This window comes from Pelophylax lessonae (genome assembly GCF_965119305.1).
Source record: "Pelophylax lessonae genome assembly, chromosome: 8".
Classification (NCBI taxonomy): domain Eukaryota; kingdom Metazoa; phylum Chordata; class Amphibia; order Anura; family Ranidae; genus Pelophylax; species Pelophylax lessonae.
The window spans coordinates 163,028,580-163,044,402 of record NC_138775.1 but is presented as its reverse complement, the minus strand read 5'-3'; the positions used below and the strand labels follow the sequence as shown (position 1 = coordinate 163,044,402).

The 15,823-nt window shown below is 42.0% G+C and overlaps 1 protein-coding gene across 1 annotated transcript in view; it reads left to right on the top strand.

Moving 5' to 3' along the window:
• LOC309561928 (uncharacterized protein) overlaps nucleotides 1–15,823 on the top strand; it is a gene marked incomplete at its 5' end in the record, with an annotated part of 144,672 nt that overhangs the window by 39,586 nt on the left and 89,263 nt on the right. The window contains 6 exon segments of the mRNA XM_082266008.1: nucleotides 3,737–3,997; nucleotides 6,084–6,344; nucleotides 10,642–10,896; nucleotides 11,538–11,798; nucleotides 14,515–14,775; nucleotides 14,850–15,110. Coding sequence (XP_082122134.1) covers nucleotides 3,737–3,997; nucleotides 6,084–6,344; nucleotides 10,642–10,896; nucleotides 11,538–11,798; nucleotides 14,515–14,775; nucleotides 14,850–15,110 — 1,560 coding nt within the window.

Below are 15,823 nucleotides of genomic sequence, written 5' to 3'. Positions count from 1 at the left end.
CTTTTAGGAGCGTCAGGCTTTTTTTTTTTGCAGCTTAAAAACGCTCCTCTATGTTATTCTATGGCCTCATGCACACCTAGCCTTTTAGGAGCTGTAAGTGGCATAGGCTGTAAGCTGTAAAAAAAACAAAACAAAGCCAGCGTGTTCTGGAGCAGCAGCGTTAAGCTGTAAAAACGGCTGACGCTGCACAAGGCTGCTAAAGGCTTCTTAACGCCGCATGCAGTGTAGGCCACGTCAGACGTTTTTAAGCTGTAGTAGTTGGATTTGGGGTTGGAAAATAGAAGAAAGCTAATGCTGCTAAACATGGCTAAAACGTGCATTAACGGCAATACAAAACGCTTCTAAAAGCGCGTTTTTACAGCTGCATTTTCCTGGCGTCAGAACTGACTTTGCATCTCATTTTTTCAAACGCCCTGTGGGCAAGAGGCCGAAAAGTCAGCAGCTACAAAAAGTGTAGCTGCTGACATTTAATGAACAGTCACTCACCTGTCACATGATCCAGCGGTGTACTCACACTAGCTGTGTTAGCCACGTGTCCTCCCTCGGGGGCGTCACCATCTCTACTAGGCCTTAAAGCATGCGCAAGCGGCGCTGCGCCCTGTGACCAGTCCAAGTCTACTGGGTCCTGTCATGTGTCCCAAAAGACTTTGGGAAGGATAACTTCCGCTTCCGATCGCCTAAGGTGACCATAACGGAAGTGGGAGCAGGTACTCGTCAAAATCTAGTACCTGCTCCCGCGCACGGGAGCCGCTGTTCACGGCACTGGGGTCGGAAGGAACGGCACGGGTGGCCGTAACTTCAGAGCAAATGCTCCAGTGATGTCACTGGCTGCATGTAATGTAAATTTCTCCTAAAAGGTACACGTTTGGGAGATATTTACACTACCCATAGGAAAGCCTTATTATAGGCTTACCTATAGGTAAATGTTTGTAAAGGAAGTTTACTTCCACTTTAAAATAAAATACCGACACATATCTGTATCTTATCTTACGACACAGGAGCTAATTAAGACCAACTCTCTTTTGGCGTACAGAGGGAGAAACTTGCGCTGACAGATTTTCCAAAAGTGTTTCACATGCATTCTAAAAGTCGCCAAATTCTAGACAGGTATATGAATTTGGCACATGTTTCACCGCTTTTAGAATGCATCAGAGACATTTCTGCAAAACTGTCTGCGCCAGTCTTTATGAATTAAAGCAGGGGTGGGGAACCTTTTTTCTGCCAAGGGCCATTTGGGTATTTATAAAATCATTCGGGGGCCGTACAAAATGATCACCTTAAAAATTAGCCTGTTATATTTAATTAACTCACCCCTAATGTGATGGCTGCAACTGCTTCTCTTTGGTGAGGTGTGTGATGTTAGCTGGTATTGATGATATTGCTACTCGCAACAGGTTTTCCAGGTTTGTGTCTGTCAGTCTGGAGCGCAGTCGACATTTTTGTGGTGGTAAGTTTTGAAAAGAACTGCTGGCTGGTACTGCTGGTGGGTATAGCTGGCTGGTACTGCTGGTGGGTACAGCTGGCTGGTACTGCTGTGGGTACTGCTGGCTCAGGCTGGTACTGCTGGCTTGTACTGTGCTGTGAGTACTGCTGGCTGGTACTGCTGGCTCAGGCTTGTGGGTACTGCTGGCTGGTACTGCTGTGGGTACTGCTGGCTCAGGCTGGTACTGTGCTGTAGGTACTGCTGGCTGGTACTGCTGTGGGTACTGCTGGCTCAGGCTGGTACTGATGGCTGGTACTGTGCTGTGGGTACTGCTGGCTGGTACTGCTGGCTCAGGCTGGTACTGCTGGCTGGTACTGCTGTGGGTACTTCTGGCTCAGGCTGGTACTGCTGGCTGGTACTGTGCTGTAGGTACTGCTGGCTGGTACTGCTGAAGGTGCTGCTGACTCTGGCTGGTACTGCTGTGGGTACTGCTGGTTCTGGCTGGTACCACTGTGTGTACTGCTGGTTCTGGCTGGTACTGCTGTGAGTACTGCTGGCCCTGGCTGGTACTGCTGTGAGTACTGCTGGCTCTGGCTGGTACTGCTGGTTCTGGCTGGTACTACTGGCTCTGGCTGGTACTGCTGGCTCTGGCTGGAAGAGTTGATGTTTCCTGTATTGGTCACAGGCAGAGTGCATTTGATATCACTCTGCCTGTGACTCACTCAGACTGTCATAACAGAGCAGGAACTATACAGGAAGCATCAGCTCCATTCTGACAGATCAGCTGAGAGACACAGACTCAGCTGCATGGGGGGCCGGACCAGATGACTTCGGGGGCCGCATACGGCCCCCGAACTGTATGTTCCCCACCCCTGAATTAAAGGGTCTGTGTTAATTTTTGTTTTTTGGGCCTCATTCACACAGGCATACTTCAGCATCCACTCATACTAGGGGTGTGTTTTTCTGCACATAACACATGTGGGTCCCTGTGCAGGAAGTCGCAGGAGTCACAGCCGCTGCTCCTAATTTGACATCTGTGTGGGTTCACGTGCGTGTCCCCAAACGCAGACAGTATGCCTCCAGATGGATTTGTATTTACTGAGAAAATAACAAGAAACCTTACTGACATCCAACCAAGATGTCTCTACATATAGCAACAGTGAATTAATTAGGCTCATTTATGTATGCATTTGCCATTTTGTATTTTCTATAACAAGGTTTCTTCCACGTTTTTCTATTACTGATCCTGATCAGTCTGCATATTGGCAGAATATTAAGAATGTCACAGAAGAATAACTAATAATAGTGAGCTAACTCTTAGCAAAGTAACCTGAATGTGAAAATATTTGCTGTGAAACAGATGCTTTTTGGCTTCATGGTCAAGAAAAAGAGGTTTGGGCTCATTTTTAAGGTCTCTAAAGTCTTCTGCAGTGCAGAATAACTCACCCAATTCTCGGGAACTCACTCCATGTATAGTCCGAAAGCCATATTAAGATCATAACAGATATGTTCGCTTAAAGTGACATCCACCTGTACACTCCCTGATCACCCCCACCCCATTGCCTTTATCAGTTGGGAACCTCACTCTTGTAGACCAAAGAGCCATTCTGGTAACAAAGTAAAGGTTCCTAAATGTCAAAAGAGTCCTCCTTAAAGTGGAACTTCACTCTCTCAATCAATGTGGACTCATTTGAATCCTTATGCTGCTAGCATTAGTAAATAGATAGGAAAGTATATCATATTAACTTGCTTTAAATATTTTTGTTACATTTTTTCAGTTACTTCCTCATTTCCATGCCTAGAAAAATAAAGTCATACATCCCAGGAGTCTTCAGGAGAGAAGGGAGGGTTCTCAGCTCAGCCTATGCCTGAGCTAAGGGCAGAGGGATTCCAGGAAGTAAATGATACATGAATCATCTGCCCTTATTCAAGATGGCCATGACCAGAAATGCTAGGGGGTGTTTTTGATAATGATTAGCTAAACTAAAATAAAGCACGGAGAGATGGATGGATGGGAGAGATTGCTTTGAATAATGCAAATTAATTAAATAGCACTTTTGGTTTGTGGTGCTCAATGGCAGTGCAGTTCCACTTTAACCTGTCCACTCACACATTAACAGCCAGTCAGAGTGTATCCTACATCCAATGCAATACAGTATATCCTTACATCACTCTGCCTTGTGCAGAGTGTAAAAGAATTTAATAATTCAATTTAAGAATTTAATATGACTTAGACAAGAGGCCATAGGGAAGCAGCTATGGGTGTTACATTTTTATCATTTTTTTCAAATGTATTTGCATGTCTCTCCTCAGCCCCATGTACACCTGTGAATGTCCTGGGAGAAATAGATTGTGATGCTGCTTCTGTAGCTTTGTCTTGGTCAGCAATGGTTGGTATTGAAGGTTTTACATCATATCTTGTTGGATCTGATGGTGTCAATAGAACATGTAACTCCACCGGAGAGAACTGTACTTTTCCTGGCCTATCATGTGGACATGAATATGATGGATTCGTGTATGCTGTTAACAAGCAGTGTGAAGGACCATTGAGCCAGTCTGTAAAGATCTACTCTGGTAAGCTACAATTTGCATATATTCTCGCCATACATTTGCTTTTTGAGAAAGGAGAAAATAGTTGCAAACCTAAAAAAAAAGGGCAGAGATATGTTTTTCCAGCTACAGAGTCAAATTACTGTTATATTTTCCTTTTACAAAGATTTTTTTTTGGTTTAATACAATAGGTATCATACATTAAGATTAGATGGGCCAAGAATGCAGGCAACGATATTGACTATTTATTTAAAGCGGGTTCCAGCGGGGGAAAAAAAGAATTAAAGGTCAGCAGCTACAAATGCTGTAGCTGCTGACTTTTACTATATAGACCAGGGATCCTCAAACTACGGCCATCCAGCTGTTGCAGAACTACACATCCCATGAGGCATTGTAAAACTCTGACATTCACAGACAGGACTAGGCATGATGGGAATTGTAGTTTCTGAACAGCTGGAGGGCCAGAGTTTGAAGACCCCTGATATAGACACTTACCTGTCCAGGGAGCCTGCGATGTAAGCACCCCAGTCGATTTTCGGATCAGCTGCCGGGTGCTGCCGCCGCCATTTGTTGTAAGCTCTGCGCATTATAATTGGCTCGGCAGGGGAGTAAGAGGAGGGGGCCAAACTTCCGAGGGACAGCACTGCGACGCTGTCTCCTGGAAGTGGGGAAGGATACCTGTCAAAAACGAGTACCCGTTCCCCCCTTCCCACCTGAAAGGTGCCAAATGTGGCACTGGAGGGGGGGAGGAAGCAGATGAGAGGAAGTTCCACTTTTGGGTGGAACTCCGCTTTAACTGATAGTCCTCAGAAAAGGAAAAGCAACTTTGTGGATCAGAGTTTCTTTCCTATTGGATCCTCCTAGTAATCAACATTGTACATGCATAGTAGGATTCCATTAGATTATGTATATTGTTTCAATCACAGCTGTGTTGGGGTTTATATTTTAATAGATAGTATATGTTTTGTGCCAAGATGAGTATTTAGAGTGTGCAGCGAAATATATACATGAAGAAATAAGTAGTGAAAATGAGTGAGGAAGGAAGTATATAAAACAAAACCTGGGATCTTTAAGGTTATACTAACAACATATGTGTGTATGATTTCAATTTATAATTATGTAATTTGTTATAAAAAATATTATATTATATATACAGTAAGTGGATGCATTAGGGGCCCATTTACACTGTAGTATTTTAAATGCATGTGTCCATATTCTCCCATATAAAATAGCAACTGTTCCTATCTTTGCACTGCAATGCAGTAACATTGCATGTCTCTTCTGCAATAAATAGTCTGCCCAGGGCCGTGGATAAGCGGTACCAATAGCAGAGGGACCCAGGCAGCAGGGTGAATTGGATGTGGGCAGGGAGGGTGATCAGCACGGCAGGGGGGCAATTACTGGAACCAACTTTCCTATAAGGCTCTCTCTGCAGTAGCTGAAAGTTGGCTTCTTCTCCTCTTCCTCCCATTGGCTTTTAGCCGCTGCATAGAGAGCTATACAGGGGATCAATTCCAGTAATTGCCCCCTCCTTCCCGCCACACCAATCACCCTGTGCAACATACATTTCCCCCTGCTGCCCAGGCCCCCCGTGTGCCCCCATACCTCGCAGTGCTGCTTGATTCCCTCCTCTCCTTCCTGCCAGCACTGCAAGCAGAAAATAGGATCCTTGAAGAAGGAGAGTGGGGTAACGGTCTGGTAAATGTCATATTTACTAGTCCCTTCTTTTCCTGAATGAACACAATAAGTGATTGGTACCGATCACTGAAGCATTGGCTGTATGGGGCCCTGTAGTTTCTAACAGCAGCCCTGAGCCTGCCTGCTCACATTCTGATGAAAAATGCATTCAGTTCCACTTTAACTATCCATTTCAAATCCTCATTTCAAAAACATATTGGAAATATGTGTCCACGTAAGTCAATAAAGTATGTCAATGCACAAAGAAAACTCATTGATGGAAAATAATGTACCTGCATAATACTACCATAAAATGCACCTCTAGTACACAGATGCATAAGTCTAAATTGTCCTTTACTATGTACCTAGTGTTATTTTCTGATGTTCAGTACAAATTAGCATACTTTAATTTGTTTTATCACTTTTTTATCAGCACCCTGTGTTCCCCTGGATGTAAAGACCTCAGTTAACAGAAGAGAAAACTCAGTGCTCATATCCTGGAATTATTCCCCTGGGGCCATTAATTATACATCATCAGTGATCAGTATCAATGGAGACAGGCATAACTGCAGCACTGAGAACACATCATGTCAGGTACAAGAGTTGACATGTGGAGATGTATACACCACAGTGGTCACTGCATACAACAGCATGTGCAACAGTAGTGAAAGCACTGCTATTGAATTCAAATCAGGTAAGATAACTAGTTTAAGCCGTAAGTAAGCAATTTATAAAAATTCTGCAAGCTTTCCATCAGCTTTCAAGCATCCACTAAAGCCAGCCATAGGTGGTTTGAATCTCGGTTGGTTCAGCCAGATCCGATCCATCTATGGGCAGGCAGATTGTACTCAAGTCAATCCGGATGCCGTTAGCAATAGTCATTGTGTTCTCCCGGCAGTAACAGTGCAATGCCTGTGACAATGCAACCACTCTAATGATTGGTAAAATGCAATATAATAAAGTTTTGGTTTTGGGGGTTTAATACCACTTTAAGCTTATGTAGCAGGTGCCTTGCATCTCCCACGGCCATGCCAAGCTGACCGAGGCTCTCACTGAGAGGAGAGAATGCCTGTCAGTCCCTGCAGAAGATTTCACCCCTCTCCTTCTCCTCACTGACACTGACTCTGTTTGTTCTGCTCCATCTCCTGCATTCCAGAGGGAATATATCCAATCAGCAGCAATCAGCAAAGCATTCTGGGGCATGTAGTCCCCACCAAAAACAACTCCATAGCCTTATATGAGAACTGCAGCGCGACCTCAGTGTAGATTAATTACATAAAAACAACGTAGTAACTCACACAGAGGAAATAGTTGATCAGCAAATAAGGATGGTTCATCTGCAGCACTGTAGGGATGTTAGGGAAGTACACTGTGGCAGCCGTGGTCCTGGCTGTGCCAGAGGAGTCCGACACTTCCTGTGATTCTGGCAGCGTTCAGTATCCAGGCTTACATCCAATAGGGGCGGGGGGGGGGGGGGTGCTCGCGTTCGGAGCATGCGTGCTCCTTCCTCGCAGGAAGTGTCGGACTCCACCGGCACAGCCAGGACCACGGCCGCCACAGTGTACTTCCCTAACATCCCTACAGTGCTGCAGATGACCCATCCTTATTTGCTGATCAACTATTTCCTCTGTGTGAGTTACTACGTTGTTTTTATGTAATAAATACCCTTTTAATCTACACTGAGGTGGCGCTGCTTTTCTTCTCCTACCCCTTTCTGTCTGTTGCTTCCTCTAGCTCTGTATGAAGCCTGCAGCCACCTCCACCATCCATCTCCACTAACCCCAGGGATTGAACTATCCTGCATACCTCCTCCTAAAAAGACTAATTACAGCCAAAGTTGAAACTTTTTTCCGAATGTACTTGACCTTTTCACTGGTGCAGGTCAAACGTTGTGTATATGTACTTTATATGAGAACAGAACTACACACCCAAGGATTCTCTGGCAAGAGGAGGAGAAGAGGCATCCATCTTGTTTGCTAAATAGCTCAGTTCACCACGAGGCAGGAGAAGAGGCTGGATGCAAGAGAGAGGTGCTATCTCCCTGGTCAGCCCACCGCGTTGTTTAAGACATCCAGCCTGAGGGAGGGGGATCCCACGTGCAAATCCAGGCGCACCTGCATCGTCTGTATGAAACGCTCCAGGGTGAGGTGATTAGCCGGGTTACCAGAGGACCCTCCCTGTTCCAGGACGTTCCGTTTGGGTGTTGACTGCAGGATTGGTGAGAGGGCACTTGCCCATTTGCAGGAATCCAGGACATTGCATACAGATAGTGTTACTCCACTTTACCCTCACTTGCCAGCACCTGGATCTCATTGAAGTCTTGTTAAGCCGTCTCAGTGTCCGCCTTGCTATCTGGATACTGTCAGTATACAACAGTTTACACTTTGTCAAGCAGGAGTTTAAAGTTTCATCCTCTGCAGTAGCTAGCTGAAGACACAAGTCCTCATCTTTCTCCTGGGGACTGAAGTTACGGGTGCCATACGAACTTGCACACACATGTTAAGGGTTCTGTGTATGTAGATGAATGCGTGGTAGTCTCATTTGGGAATTAAGTCACTGAGCACTGAATTAGATACAGTGTTGGTGATTGGGCCTGTGGTGTCAGGCGATAGAAGAGAGAAGACTGACATAGGAGAAAGTCATCCTTCTTCTCTCCTCCTGCCTGGACTCATAGCGCCAATTTAAGTAGAGGTAATCAAGTTTGTGCACAGTTATTATACTGTGGTTCATTGTTGTTTAAGTGCTTGCCTCTGCTTCTGGGGTTATTTACGGTTGTGGATTCCATTAGAAGCAGCCTGATGTAATATATTGAATTATTCTGAACTCAGATATTGTTTTCTAGCTAATTCATCCAAGAATATTCTGTTATTATTTGTAACTTTTTCACAGAAGCCTTATAGTAAATACTCTGTATTTTATCATAACCTGTGTGTTTCCATTGGTCTTTGCACTTACACTATTACCAGGTGTGCCAGAGGGTCTGAGATTGTTCTTAGGGTTGAGAGGCAGAGTGCAGAACCCATCTTACTTAAGCAGCTCCTGCGGGGGTAGCGCTACACTTATAATGGATAAAAGAAGGGAAAACTCTTATTTTACAAAGTAAATAATACTTCGGAAGTACATGGAAGATCGCTAATATGAGCATAACCAAACCAAACATGAGACCACAAACATTAAGAAAAAAATTAATTTTTTCCTGGGAGGTTCAGGCTTTTTTTTTTCAGATTCAGACCTCCTTAGCTATACCATAACAGAGAAGAAAGAATGCACTTTTCTCCATACATACCAAACTGCTGAAAGCTTGGAAAAACGACAAAAAGGGTTTTTTGTTCATACAAATGCTTTTGGTTTTCCCAAAAATATATAAATAATCCAGTGGGGTTATGTTTTTATATACTTTTGAGTTTCCAAACAGTTCAATGAGGGTATATATATTTGATGCCTGTTGTCCACAATCTATAATTAGATTTGTGGGTAGGGTTTACTGGGGGAGAGGAGGAGCGCTGGTTTCCTTGCAGGCTGCCAGGGGTAAATGCCCAAACACAGGGTATGGTGTTAAGCAACACTCTATGTTATGAGCGACACTTCTCCTGAGCTGACATTTTAAATATCCCTTGGAATTTTTAGTGTGGCACACTCCTTTCCTCAACTGAGCATCACAGCTAACAGTTAATGAATACACCTCTCCACCCGTACAGCTTTTTTCAGAGCCAGCGCACCCAACTCCAGCAGCTTAGCACCCTGTCACCTTATCCCAGTGACACTAATACGTATGTTTAACTCCTCATCACCACTGTTATATTTGTATCCCAGGAAGCTCTGTACCATCCCTTATCTGTGCTTTAGTACTCAGAGGCCTCACTACATCTTCCGTGACTTCCAGGCCAGGTCCCTAGGATGCCCGTTGTGCGTTCGGACCTAGGTTGGGGTACCGATTGCTAGGGAAGGGACCAAGATCCTCCACTATCTTATCCTTAAACTGTCTTGGCCACTAATGTGCCAATGTTATTAGATACCCCATGCTTGCACCCCTTTATGTATGTTGAAATAAATTCAGACCAGGCCATTGTCAATGGCAATAGAGTTTCTCTTTACTTTGTAGCAACTTCATCCATTACAGCTCACAGAACATTGCATATCATACAGCATAGTTTACAGTCTCTCTCTCAAACTCCCAAACTCCTGGTACCTTCTGATAGCCCCTGCCCATAATTACTCATAACTTGACGGCTGAAAAGTCCATTATGTCCATGTCCTGGGAACCCCAACTGGGTTCCTTCCGAGGGGAGAATGATTAGGAAAGGTTCAATCACATTGCGACATAATCTCTTATCTGCTTCCCATACACAAAGCAACTCTTGGCACAGGAAGTTTCTCCTTGTATTTATCTGCCACCGATAGGAGCTGGCACCATAAACATCCAGGAAACTAGGCAGCATTAACTCTTCCCTCCCTGGACGCACAAACTACTTACTTACACCTTGTACAACTTAAATGACCCACAGTACAGTAACATAAGGCATTGCAGTAGGGCAGTAAATACAAGACAAGGCATAAAAAAGTATGCACAATACAATAGGAAAAATGTAGTCTATAATTTATTCTAAAAAAATAAATAATCCGATTATATAGAAACACTTTCTATTCTGATACATTCCCAATTTATGTAACATTATTGCACTGCCAGTCCTTCATGGACTCCCAGCAGCAACCCAGGAGTAGTTTTTATGAAAGTTTATGTAAACTGAACTTTTTTTCTAATTTTGGATAGAACTGTGTAAACCCCTTAGTAAACTTTCAAAAAAAAAAAAAAAAATAAGGCTATAAATATACTATAAATTTATTGTAAGGAAATTAGGGATTCTGAATACATCTACATTATAAAGCAAAAAAATATGTTGTCACATTTGACACTATTCAGATCACATTTGATACTATTCAGTATATTATAGATGATAATGATTTATTTATTTTTTTACCTTATTTTTCAGTCCCATGCTCTCCAGAGAATCTGGAAGTCCATGTTACTTCTGATTTAGTCATCCTCTCTTGGAGAGCAGCTCTTGGTGCTGTGAACTACACCGCAGAGGTAATTGGAGTTGATGGAGAGACCTACACATGCCATTCAACAAATACTTCATGTGTAATGGCCAATCTGATGTGTGGCAACCAGTACTCCGTGTTACTGACAGCCAATGGAGAAGAATTAAGTAGTAAAGTCAGTCTTACATATCAATTCAAAACAGGTAAGCAACAGACAACATTGATTGTAATTAGTGGATTGGTCAGATACTGCAACCTGGAAGCATTAGATCAAATATAACTTCTACTTACCATAGCTCACGTATATATTATTTAGTAAACTGTGCACAGAATAAAGAACAAAATGCAGACTGTAATAACATAAACTAGGCAATCACAAGTCACATTATTGAAGCCAGATTAGTACAATGTGTATTTAATTTGTTTTTTGGATGCATCCACTAGTGAGTAACAATATCTGTCTTCATTTGTGAAAGTAACAAAAATGAATTATCTTTACTGCCCCACAAAGCTCATAATTAAACTCCATTATCCAAGCTTTTTAAAGTGGAATCTGATTGGTTGTTGTGGGTCAGCAAAACAGACTTTTGTTGCAAACACCTTAATGACTTGACAGCCATAGCATTCTGCTCGGAATAAAGTAACATTTTTCCCATTCATATGCCTTTTCTACTGTGTAAGCATGCTAACAGTATTTTTTTAATTAAATTTCTTACTTATATTTATTTATTATAGACCAACACACATACATTATTTTGGTGAAGAATATTTTTATCCTGATCAAGAATTGAGTTAACATAACAAGAAATGTTAGATTGTTGACATTTTTGTATTTGTTCTACAGCTCCTTGTACACCCCAAAATATACTCATAAATGTGAATTGTGTGAACAATTCTGCAACAGTTTCATGGAATTCTAGTCTGGGAGCTGAAAATTACACCTCTAAAGCGGTTGGGACAAATGGAGAATACCATATTTGTAATTCCATGGCTACGTCATGTGGCTTTACTAACTTAACATGTGGCATATCTTATGAAGTAACTGTCGAAGCAAATAACGAAGCAAGTAGCAGCAATCTGAGTCTTCCTGTAGGCTTCATAACAGGTAAGTCAATTTCTCTGTTTAATAAAATTGTGCAAACTCCAATCACCCTGCCCAGGTGCAGCAATGTCAAAGTGCTCATCATCAGCCTATGGCCTTGTTGCCCTCAGTTTCTCATGTGAAAGCTGGAAGAGAAGGGAGTATTGCTGGAGCTGGAGACAGCGCTGACATGCTGCCAGGTTAACTGAGGTTTTTTACCTTAGGACCAGTTCACATATGCTGCGGTAACTGGCTTTTTTCCAAACCGGAAGAATGTCAGTCACCACTAGAACACACAGAAACCAACTATTTTCCTATGTGTCCTAGTCCTATTCACACTGCAACTCAGCCCAGGGCTTCAATGCAGTGATCTGCGATAAAATGCAGACATGCTGCATTTTATCGCAGTGTTTGGGGATGGGTCACATGTCACTGTACAGGCACACAGTAAACCCTGCTGCTGTACAGTGATATGAATGAAGTATCACTTTTGTACACTTCAGTTTCTATAGACTGTGAACACAGGGGTTAATTTACTAAAACTGGAGAGTGAAAAATCTGGTGCAGCTCTGCATGGTAGCCAATCAACTAACAACTTCAGTTTGTTCAATTAAGCTTTGACAAAAAAAAAACCTGGAAGCTGATTGGTTTCTATGCAGAGCTGCAACAGATTTTGCACTATTTAGTTTTAGTAAATCAACCTCACAGTGTTGATGTCTCCCTTATATTATTTCCCCTGCTGGTCATATGTTCTTAGCCTATAGTGTCAAGCTATTATTTTTATTGGTGAATGTTGTTTAACTCCTATAATTGAATGTCCTTATGGCTTTTTTCTCTTGAGATCAAAAGTTAGGGAATGGAAGATTTGCTCAGTGAAAGGCAACAAATAGAAACTGACATTATACCTATATTACAAACATTAGGGGTATTAATCTTTACTTTCAGTTGAAATAATGAGACATTTGCTAAGCAGATTTTTTTGTAACTAGAACCTATAGTTTCCCAAAATCTGGTTTGATTCCCAACTAGCCATAGCAGTTCACAAATGTATTTAACTTGTTGTCTAGAGACGGTCTTTCAAATAAAGCCACCATGGCAAAAAAATGTTGTCCCATGCTTTAAGACTCCTACATATCTCATAGACAGCTGTACTTACAGTATATTATTGTTAAAAAAATGAAGGTAAATTACACATACACAATTTTTAAAAAATGCCAGAGAAACAAACTACTGCACTACCTTTTCCTGTTATCTGACCATTTTTCGTATAAATGTAGAATATGTGCATTATGCAGACTTTACATGGGACACATTTGAATTGCCTTTGGTCTCTTTAACTCTTCTAATTAGATTTGTACTAATGGGCTACGATCAAAGTCTCCTTTGTAAAAATTGCCAAAGGATAATACAAAATGTTGCGCTTAACCCTACTGATGACACGTAGCTCATTATCCTGGGTGGAAGTAGGGAAAATGAGGCCCTATGTGTGTGCTAAAATATACACAATGCATAAAAACATATAAATGTACCCTATAGGTATTAAATATCAGGAACTGTAGGTACCGCGGATAATAAACTCTTCTTAACAAAAACCACTACCACTATCTAGTGTATACTGCAGCCAGTCAATGAGGAGTGGAAGCTCCAAGTGCATGTAAAGAGAAAAACAGAGAGAACACAGCACAAAGATGCTTATAGTGTAGTAGTTTAAAGCAATACAAATTTATTAAGTCTTTAAAACTGCACTCACGAGTGTTCTTGTACAAAGAGGTATAGCATTGTGTATTCAGGCCATTCTCCTAAGGCACCCTTCTTGCTCTGGAATGACAGTTGTGCAAGCTCTGCAGAATGCTGGCCAATTTAGGGTATAGAGAAGGGAAACCATAGCTCAGGTTTGACAGCTGACCAGCTAAGTCCGATGGATACTGCCATCCAGTGTGACGTCACTTTTGGAGCATGCACAGAGATGGGTTTCTGGAATGTGATCCCCTTTATCCGCATGCCTAAGAACTTCCCACTAGTACTTAAATAGCCGCTCTACAATTTGCAATGAGTGGCTAACTGATCGTATCAATTAACGCTGCAATATGAACAGTAGAAAGGTAAAGTGTAAGAAGTCCAAGGTGAATAACATAAACTGAGAAGACCAGCCTGGGTATACACTGTTATCCAGCTTAATATGAGAATACTCTTGTGAGTGCAATTTTAATAGATTTAATACATTTGTATTGTTTTACCCCACTACACTATCTTTGCCCTTTGTTCTCTTTGTTTTTATCCTTTGAAATAATGACTTTTAAGAAACTGTTGTGGAATTTCTCCTGTCTGAAATTATTTACGATACAATGACTTAATAGCATGTGCATAAAATTATCTGAACATGCTAGAGTCAAGCCAATGGGCCATGCCAGCCAGAGCCATTTTAAGACAGCTATTAGCTCAGGACAAGTATTAAATGAGTGGGCACCATAGTTCTTTGAAAATTTAAAATATATTTTACAAATTAAAGCAGTACTCCAGACACAAAAAAACATAATATTAAATTCTCATTACTATGCAACATATAGTATAGTAGCATAGCCTTTTTATAATGTAATGTATGTATATAATTTGTTTCATTGTAGAGGAGAAGTTTTCAGTATTAGAAATTAGACACTAGGGATAAGGGCTATCTGCAATTATATAGAGTGCTATAGATCATTGAACAGTCTTTTTACATTGTGATGTTTTGCCTTTACAGCCCCCTGTGTTCCGATTCTGAAACCATTGCAGATCAACTGCTATGACAATTCGGTATCATTGTCCTGGGAAAAAACATTAGGTGCAGTCAATTATACCTCCAGTATTACCAGTCCAGCAGTAGATACGCTCTCTTGCACTACTGAGGATACACGCTGCACTATCAGTGATCTGAAGTGTGGATGGCTCTACAATGTGACAGTTACAGCCATTAATAGTCAATGCTTGAGTCCCATATCTGCTCCATCTATGCTTACTACAGGTAAGTTGTTTTTATGTTGTACTATTACTGCTCTGATAAATACATTGTATGTCTAATATGGTTTATCATTACAGTTCCCTGTCAGCCTCAGAATGTGATAGCAAAAATGAACTGTTATAATTCTTCAACACTACTGAGCTGGAATGAAGCACCGGGAGCTCTGAGATACATGTCCATTCTAACAGGATTTGGCGAGGAGCAGCTTGTGTGTAATAGTACTGAGCCAGCCTGTGAAATTCCTGGATTGCATTGTGGACAAAGTTACAATGTGACAGTGACAGCTTTCAATAGTGACTGTCAGAGTATACCAAGCTCAGAAACTGAACTTTACACAGGTAACTAGATCCAAATTGTAATCATTTTAGATGATTTAATGTGAACCTAGATGAATATAAGGCTATCTAACTCATTTATTTCAAGATTCAGCAGTTTTTCATCCCGTGATGTGAATGGACAATACTGAAATTCCTTAGGCCCCTTTCACACGGGCATTCCGATCAGGTCCGCTTGTCAGTTCTTTCAGGTGGACCTGATCGGATGCTCCATGCACCTCTATGGAGCAGCAGATGTCAGCGGTGACATCTCTGCTGACACCCGCTGCTATCTGATCCGATGTGGTCTGTGAAATCCAGACGGATGGAAACCCCTATTTTCCATCCATCTGGAGGATCGGATTGGATAGGACAGGTGGTCTGTTTTCATCCGATCTCCCATAGAGGAGAGCGGGGAGCTGATAGCTCCTTCTCTGCAAAGTAAGCGGAGACGGACCTGTCATCTGCCTGCTCAGTGAGGATCGGTGGATCGATCCCCGCTGAGCAAAACGGACTCCGCCAGGCGGAAAGCTCATGTGAAAGGACCCTGACAAACAGCTCAGTTTAATGATTTAATGACTTGGCGTTTGTAGTGCCTTGAGGCTCAAGATGGCCATGCATTATACAATTTTCTTATTCAATTTCCTTTAGATTTATCTTCAACTATGTAGTGCAAGGGTCTGTCTGATTGTATACAAATTTAAAGTGTTTATGGTTGACCTTATATTATATGGTTT